Source organism: Myotis brandtii, unplaced genomic scaffold (genome assembly GCF_000412655.1).
Source record: "Myotis brandtii unplaced genomic scaffold, ASM41265v1 scaffold463, whole genome shotgun sequence".
NCBI classification, from domain to species: domain Eukaryota; kingdom Metazoa; phylum Chordata; class Mammalia; order Chiroptera; family Vespertilionidae; genus Myotis; species Myotis brandtii.
The window spans coordinates 1,038,910-1,047,655 of NW_005367694.1; the positions used below are offsets into that span (position 1 = coordinate 1,038,910).

The 8,746-nt window shown below is 60.1% G+C and overlaps 1 protein-coding gene across 1 annotated transcript in view; it reads right to left on the reverse strand.

Moving 5' to 3' along the window:
• Positions 1-8,746, reverse strand: part of ABCB9 (ATP-binding cassette, sub-family B (MDR/TAP), member 9) — a 30,764-nt gene that overhangs the window by 13,507 nt on the left and 8,511 nt on the right. Inside the window, exons 6-9 of the mRNA XM_014547021.1 lie at positions 5,952-6,149; positions 4,617-4,745; positions 3,843-4,031; positions 3,221-3,394 (exon numbers count right to left, since the gene is read on the reverse strand). Of these exons, the coding sequence (XP_014402507.1) occupies positions 3,221-3,394; positions 3,843-4,031; positions 4,617-4,745; positions 5,952-6,149 (690 nt within the window). The remainder of the gene's footprint in view (positions 1-3,220; positions 3,395-3,842; positions 4,032-4,616; positions 4,746-5,951; positions 6,150-8,746) is intronic.

Consider the following 8,746-nt stretch of genomic DNA (forward strand, 5'->3'; position numbering starts at 1 on the left):
GAGGAAGGAGAGGAAGAAGAAGAGGAGGAGGAGGAGGAGGAGGAAGGAGAGGAGGAGGGGGAGGAGGAGGAGGAGGAAGGAAAGAAGAGGAGGAGGAGGAGGAAGAGGAGGAGGAGGAGGAGGGAGGCGATCTGAGAAGCCGGGACTGTGCAGCCAGCTGTCACCAGGAGCCTCGCCAGCCCCGGCCGGCTGGCTGACGCCAGGGGTCTCGGGTCTGAAATCTGATCGGGCCGCGCGGCTCTGCACTGAGCTGCCTCTCTTCCTTCCCAACCATGGAGTCTGCACAACCCTGGGCCTCCCCAGACCCACAGACTGGGGCCCGCACAGCTTGCCGCTCGGGGCTAAGCCAAGCTCCCTGACCTCCGGCCGAGCTCGCGGTCTGCCCTGCCCCGGGAAAAGGAGAGAAAGAAGGCAGAGAGCAGCTCTGAGTGAGTCTGCTCCTGCCGGGAGGTAGGAAGGTGCAGCACGCCCGGCCGCAGACCTCCCTCCTGCCTCATGGTCCTCGTTTAGGAATTTGGTCCACAAAAACCATAGTATGGCCCGGCCGGCATGGCTCGGTGGTTGAGCGTCGAACTGTGATTCCTGGTCAGGGCACATGCCTGGGTTGTGGGCTCAATCCCCAGTGGGGGGGTGCAGGAGGCAGCAGATCAATGATTCTCTCTCATCATTGATGTTTCTCTCTCCCTCTCCCTTCCTCTCTGAAATCAATTTAAAAAATATTTTTAAAATGATAGTATGGACTCAGGATAGCATTGCAACATTGTAAATAGCAAAATAAAAATTTTTTTAAAAATTTAGTTGTCTGTAAATTGGGGATTAGATACTTACAGTGTACCCATAAAATCAAATCGTCATACCCACACACAGCAGTCTATTTTCCTTTAAAAAACGACACCTGGGCCTTTACACATGGACACATTCGTATGCAGATAGGAAACAGGCAGGAAGGGACACTGACTAAGCTGCTAGCACTGGCTACGCCCACGGGGTGGGAAGTCTGTTTTCCTTTAAAAAACGACACATGGGCCTTTACACATCAACACATTCGTATACAGATAGGAAACAGGCAGGAAGGGACACTGACTAACTAAGCTGCTAGCACTGGCTACGCCCACGGGGTGGGATGGGAAGGTGAGGTGGAAGGGACGCCCATGACTGAGTTATAAAACTTCCCCAGTAATCGGGACTGTGGTTAGAATGTTGTACTTTCTTGTTTTGGATTTATGAGAATTAAAATGTTAGATTTAGCCCTGACCGGTTTGGCTCAGTGGATAGAGCGTCGGCCTGGGGACTGAAGGGTCCCAGGTTCGATTCTGGCCAAGGGCATGTACCTTGGTTGCGGGCACATCCCCAGTAGGGGTGTGCAGGAGGCAGCCGATCGATGTTTCTCTCTCATCGATGTTTCTAACTCTCTATCCCTCTCCCTTCCTCTCTGTAAGAAATCAATAAAAAATATATTTTTAAAAAAATGTTAAATTTAAAGGAAAGAAAAGGTTTTCACAAAAGAGGAAATCCAAGTGGTGAATACCCTTATGTCGTTAGAAAAATGCGAAACACCGCCACGAGCCCCCTCTACCCACCCGCCGAAGGGCAACAGCCGAGGATGGACCAGGATGTCGCGCGTCCGAGCGTAGCCGCCCCTGCAAACCTGAGCAGCTCTGCCCAGGGACCCTTCCAGAATGCCGGGGGGCAGCAGCTGGTGGCCGCACGCCTGAGACCACTTCTCAGCCACCCACCCCAGGTTCTGTGCACATGGGTGGGCAGACTCCACCACCTATGGCCTCTGTGCCCACCGCAGGCCCTCCCGTGACCTAGTGTATGTCGGTGATGCGAACGGTGCGTCCTGAGCAGCTGGGTTTCCGTGCAGGGCGTGCCCGCTCCCTGTCAGCACAGCGTCAGGTACAGAGGGGTCACCATAGCCTCCGTTAAGGACTGGAGGCGAGGTCAGCGGGGACCCCGGGACCCTCGTCACTGCTGGTGGGTGTGGAGGGGCACGGCCAGCCCAGTGGCAGGAACGAGGGACGTGCCTGCGTGCACCAGGACACGACACCGCTGTCCACGTCAGTGCTGCTGGTATCAGCCAAACCAGGAAATAACCCCAATATCCTCTAAAGGCAGAACAAAGAAATCCATTGTGACATGTTTACCGTGGATTATCATCCAGCCACGAAAACGAATGAACTACAACCAGAGCCTCAACCGGATGACTCCCAATAGCGTCGAGGGAAGAAGCAAGACACGGATGAATGCCCGCGCTGTGATCCCAGCTCCTCTCTCTCTCAGCTCCAAGGGCCCTTCTGCTGCCGCCATAACTTGTTTCCTGAGCCCATGCAGCCCAGCTGGCTCACTTCTCCTACCTGTGTGGCTTTCTTCTTTTTTCAAAAATAAATACGTTTTTATTGATTTTTAGAGAGGAAAGGAGCAGGATAGATAGAAACATTAATGAAGCTTCAATATAGATCAGCTGCCTTTTGCACACACACACACACACACACACTGACACACACTGGGGCACGAGCCCATAACCTGGACATGTGCCCTGACTGGGAATCAAACCCTGACCTCCTTGGTTCATAGGTCGACGCTCAACCACTGAGCCACGCTGGCCAGGGCCTCTGTGATTTTCTAAATAAACTTTTGCTCGTGTTTGAAAAAAAGAAAGACAATTATGATCCTAACGGTGGTGAGATGTTGCTCCAAGGGGGGCCTCCAGCCCGGGGGTCCCAGGCGGGGAAGAACGGAGGTCTCCACCCCCTCCGTGTGCTCTTTTTAAACATATATATATTTTCATTAATCTCAGCGAGGAAGGGAGAGGGAGGGAGAGAACCATCAGTGATGAGAATCATCATCCATCAGCGGCCTCCTGCACGCCCCCCAATGGGGATCGAGGCCACAACCCGGGCCTGAGCCCTGACTGGGAATCGAAACCCTGACCCTTGGTTCATAGGTTGACGCTCAACCACTGTGCCACGCTGGCCAGGGCCTCTGTGATTTTCTAAATAAACTTTCGCTCGTGTTTGGAAAAAAGAAAGACAATTATGATCCTAACGGTGGTGAGATGTTGCTCCAAGGGGGGCCTCCGGGGGGCAGGGTGTTCTGTTCGTGACCTGGGCAGTTACGTTGGTGATTCATCCCTGAAAGGCACCAGTCGCCTCTCTGCTCACGAGAAAGCGGCTGGGATACAGAGAGGGCGGAGGGGGCAGCAAGGCCCACCACCTACCACGCGGTGCAGGAACTTGTGGTCATAGGCGCTGATGGGCTTGCCGTCCAGCAGCACGCGGCCCCCCTCCAGGGGGTAGAAGTTCTCCAGGATGTGGACGCAGGAGCTCTTCCCGCTGCCCGAGGGCCCCACGAGCGCAGTCACCTTTCCTGGGGACAGGCTGAAGGAGACGTCCTGCAAGGAACACGCAGACACGGCGTGGGCCCCTGGCTCAGGTGCTCGTGCCCCTTTGCCACGGTTGGGCACTGCTGGCTCCCGGGATGCTCTCCTTCCCAGGACCTGGCAGCACTTTCATAGCTGTCTCCTCTGCCTGGAATGTTCTTTCTGCAGAGAGCAACCTGGATTGGCTCCTGCGTCTTGTTCAGGTTTCAGCTCAAATGTCACCTCCTCCGAGAAGCCCTCCTTGACTGCTATGTTACCTCATCCCTGCATGACTCCTATCGCACCACCCTTCTGCGAATGCTCAGTCCTTCCTGGCTAGCACCCAAACTGCACGGACGCAGGGCCTCTGCCTCGCGGACTGCTGGCTGCGCTGCCGAGGCCCGGAGGCCTGGTGTGGGGGAGGCGTGAGAGACGGGGTGCGGGAAAGGATGACCGGGGCAGGCCTGCGCCCCCCTCTCACCTGCAGGACTTTGGTGTGGGGCCGAGTGCGGTAGGTGAAGGTCACGTTCTCAAAGTCCACGCGGCCCTCCACGCGGTCAGGGGCCAAGTTCCCATCGTGCACCATGGTTGGCTGCCGGTCAATGAACTCGAAGACCTTCTCGGCGGCCCCCACTCCTTGCATCAGGCCGCTATAGACAGAGCCCACGGACTGCGGGGCGAGGAGACACGTCCTGTCCCACTGACCCCGCTCCGGGGACGCCCCCGCCCCACCCATGGTGCCAGGAGATGGAGGGGCGCGAGAGAAGAGCAAGGACACAGCACCCATTCCGGAGGGGCTGCGGGAGGCCCCGCCTGCTAGCTCATGACAAGGACCAATGAGGACAGGAGTGACAAATACTGATACGCGAGGGGCCAGATTTACGCTAAACCCCAGCGCCGCCCGCAGGGTGGGTGTGACCACCCCCAGACGAGGAAAGGGAAGCAGAGAAGTTAAAGGAACCAAACCGCCAGAATGTGGCGGACGGGGAACGGAACCTTCCTCCTTCAGCTGCCACAGCGTTGGAAAGATTTCAATTAAAATAAGGAGGGGGGGTCTTAATTTATACTATACATCTCCGTGGGTGAAATATAAATGTGAGTATTAATGACACCGTTTGTGGGGTGCTGTGGGTATGCTACCATGACCTCCTTTGTGCTGAGGAGGAAACTGAGGCACAGAGACCTCAAGGAGCTTCCCCCAGGTCACACAGCCCTCTCTGCTCCCTGCACCCCCGGCCCCAAGCCGGCCCCTCACCTCCATACAGTCTCCCAGGACAAACTCGTAGATGATGAAGGAGATGAGGTTGCCGCTGGTCATCTGCCCGGAGATGACGAGGTGGCCTCCGTAGTAGAGGATGCTGACCTGGACCACCAGCAGCGTGAGCTGGGGCAGAGCGGGGGTGGCGCGTTGGTCACGGGAGGCTTGGCTCACACCTTCCCACGGCCCCCTTCCCCCGCCCCGGGCTGCAGGGGGGGGTGAGGGGTGCCCTGGGCCCTGCACTCCCGCCCCACACTGAACCCCAGCCGGCAACGCCCTCCCACAGGCTGGTGCCCGCCTGTCACTCACGCCCTCCCCACCCGCCTCCCCTGTGGAGTTTTCCCTGCAAAGGTCCCCAGCTGGGGCTGGCCGTGGGCCCGGCGGAGAACAGGGCTGTCTTTGTGAGTTCCTGGCACACACACCAGACCCCAAACCCTGGGCTTGGCCAAGCGGGAGCCGTCCGTCCTCGTCCTCACGGGGAAGAGCATGGATCCGAGAGGTTGAGTCCACTGGCCAGGGTCACGCAGCCAGCCAGGCCGCAGGGCAGTGAGGTCTGTGTTTTCTCACCCCCCCACCCCCAGGTTCCACCAAGAAGGAGCTGTGTCCCAGCACCCTTGCCCCCCACCCTCGCCCAGTGCCTGGGGCAGTTTCTGGGGGAGGAGTGGAGACAGCAGCCCTGACCACCCATTCAAGCCCCAGGGGCACCCTGCTGGTGGACAGACCTCGGGGAGGCTTGGCTGAGCTGAGTTTCAGGCCCTTCCCTTCCTGGCTGGGCACTTCTGAGGGGTGGCCTGCCCTGGGGGGACCCCGACGGTCCCTGTCCCCTGGGTCCCCTGTAGACACCAGCTCCTCCTTCCCCTGAACACCAAACCCTCATCTTCCCTAGCCCAGCCGTTTCCCGATGAGCCCGCTGTCCAGATGTGGCCGCAGACAGGACAGGGTCCACGTGCCCCCAGCGCCCAGGGAGGGGCTGTGACCTCCATCCTGGGAGTGAGCCAGGCCCTCTGCCGGGCCTGTAAGTGGTGGCCTCCGTCCTGCCAGAAAGGGGCTTAGGCTGGGCCCCGGCTGGCCTTGGGGTGACTCCGGCCTTGGCAGGGAGCTCCCCAGCTGAGAAGAGAGCTCGGCCCAGGACCCCACGCGCAGGGGCAGCGAGATCCCTGTGGGGACACTCACCCGGAAGCTGCGTCCCTTCCTAGAAAGCGTCCCCGTGCACAGGCAGCAAGCAGGGACGGCCTGCCCCCCTGCAGGCACCCAGCTAATGTCCCGAGCAAGGGGCCCCCACCTTCGCGTCCGTCCCCGTGGTCGGACCTGCCCGGGGCCAGGGGCACGTACCCCGCTGCCCCAGACGTAGTACGTGTAGGCGGCCGCCTCCTTCCTGTTCAGCTTGTACACCTGCTGCAGCTTCTGCGAGTACACCTCCGCCTCCTGCTCCTCGTTGGCGAAGCTGCGGACGGTCTTCATGGCACTGATGGTCTCCTCGGCCGTGTTGCTGGCTCTGGCCAGGGCGTTCTGGACCTCCTTGGAGAGCCTCTGTGGACAGGGAGGCGGGGAGGAGACCCACGGGCAGTGTCACTCCCGACCTGCGCCCCAGGCCTCTGGGCTTCTCTGCTCTTCGTTGGCGCGAGCGAGCGCTCTGCGGGGAGTCCCCGGGCAGAAGGGTGAGACCGAGCTCCCTCTCCCCCTCTCCTTCCAGCCTGATTGGATGGACCTACAGAACAGACTGCAGCCCGGCCAGCGGGCTCAGTGGCTGAGCATCGACCCGTGAACCAGGAGGTCAAGGTCAGGGCACACATCCGGGTTGCGGGTTCGATCCCCAGTAGGGGGCTGTTTCTATGTTTCTATCTCTCTCTCCCTCTCCCTTCCTCTCTGAAATCAATAAAAACATATTTTTTTAAATATGAGAGGCGCCATTTACATCATCAACATACATTGAATCATGTGAGAGCCGGAGGGTCGGGCACAGCGGCTCCGGAACTGCCAGCCGAGTTCCAGGTGGCGGCAGAGGGCACAGGCTGGAACGTCTGCCCGTGTCGTGTGCGGAGGGGACAGATGGCTGAGATGCGGTCCCAGGTGCATGACCCCCAGGCTGCTGCCCGCGGGGGTTCTGGAAGGGGACCCTGGGCAGGGCTGCTCGGGCTTTGCAAGAGTCACCGCGCTGGGCTTCTCCCCCCAGCCCCTCCCGGGAGGCCAGCCGGACCCCTGTCGCCTGACCTCTGCGTCACGCCCAGCGGTCGGAACCCTGCAGTGTGTCAGCACCCCCAGTCACGTCTGGCTGTGGGCGGGGTGTGTGGCTTGTGGCGGTGACTCGGAGGCTATATTCAGCACATTCAGGTGCGGGGAGAGGGCCACAGACAAAGAGGTTTTTAAATATGGGAGGCGCCATTTACATCATCAATATACATTGAATCATGTGAGAGCCGGAGGGTCGGGCACAGCGGCTCCGGAACTGCCAGCCGAGTTCCAGGTGGCGGCAGAGGGCACAGGCTGGAACGTCTGCCCGTGTCGTGTGCGGAGGGGACAGATGGCTGAGATGCGGTCCCAGGTGCATGACCCCCAGGCTGCTGCCCGCGGGGGTTCTGGAAGGGGACCCTGGGCAGGGCTGCTCGGGCTTTGCAAGAGTCACCGCGCTGGGCTTCTCCCCCCAGCCCCTCCCGGGAGGCCAGCCGGACCCCTGTCGCCTGACCTCTGCGTCACGCCCAGCGGTCGGAACCCTGCAGTGTGTCAGCCGGCCGGCTGAGCCCCAGTCACGTCTGGCTGTGGGCGGGGTGTGTGGCTTGTGGCGGTGACTCGGAGGCTATATTCAGCACATTCAGGTGCGGGGAGAGGGCCACAGACAAAGAGCGTCCTTGAGGCTCCAGGGACTGAACTGGGCGAGGCCTGAGGTGTGCACAGAGGTGGCGGCTGGGCGCGGCGGGGGTTCCGGCCCTGTCCTAGGGGCTGGGACAGGCGGGGAGGCAGGAAGGGCGGGGTGGGGAGCGCAGGAAGCCAGCTGGCCCCGACTCCAGCCAGTGAGTGCATTTACTTTTTCTCTCAGCGAGGGAAACAGGGAGGCCCGTGACCCAGAGCCGCGGGCGCGAGGGCCCTCCTGGGGGACGTGGGTTCCGGGAACGGATTCATGGTGGAGCTGGCCTCAGGTCACAGACGCCGGGGGTTCCTGCGAGCCGATCCGGGCCTGGGGCAGGGCCCTCTGCTCAGGAGAACTCCGCCCGCTCAGGCCTGGGTCCCTGGGGCAGGGCCCTCTGCTGCTGTCTGAACCCAGCCTGGGTCCCTGAGGGCTCAGGGCACCCACCAACGTGGGAAGCAGAGGAGGGGGAGCCAGGGGCCTGGCTCCCAAGCCCACCCTCCTGGCAGAGGCAGTGCCACGGGCCGGCGGGAAGGGACAGCAGCCTGCCCGTACCTGCATCGTGGGCAAGGGCCTCACTCACGGGAACCAAGCCACCCCCACAGCACAGACGCTCCACGGAGAGAGCGACCTTTGCACTCAGAGCGAAAGCCAGAGTCCTCACAGAGGCCCCGTTTCCCTCCCTCTCCCTCACTCAAGCCCCAGCTCCCACCCCAGGGCCTTTGCACGGGCCCTGCCCTCAGACGGCCGACTCTCTCTCTTGTTAATATATATTTTTATTGATTTCTAAGAGTAAAGGAGAGGGAGAGAGAGACAGAAGCATCAATGGTGAGAGAGAATCACTGATCCGCTGCCTCCTGCACGCCCCACACTGGGCATGGAGCCCGCAACCCGGGCATGTGCCCTGACCGGGAATCGAACTGTGACCTCCCGGTTCACAGGGCGACGCTCAACCACGGAGCCGTGCGGCCGGGCGAGATGGCTGACTCTTGACTTAAATGTCACCTTCTCAGAAAGATCTACTTAACGCTGCAGCGGCCCCCAGCCTCTCTCTCCTCACCTCGCTGGTCACCGTCTTTCACCACGTTACGTGTTATTATGATTGCTGTCATTACCCTCCGTGTCTCCCACTAGACCAGCGGTTCTCAACCTTGGCCGCACATTAGAATCACCTGGGAATCTTTTTAAAATCCTGATTTCTGGGCCTCATCCTCCAGAAATTCTGTTTCTTTGTTACTAATGTTGTGGCCCCACCCCATAACAAAGAAACAGAATTTCCAGAGGA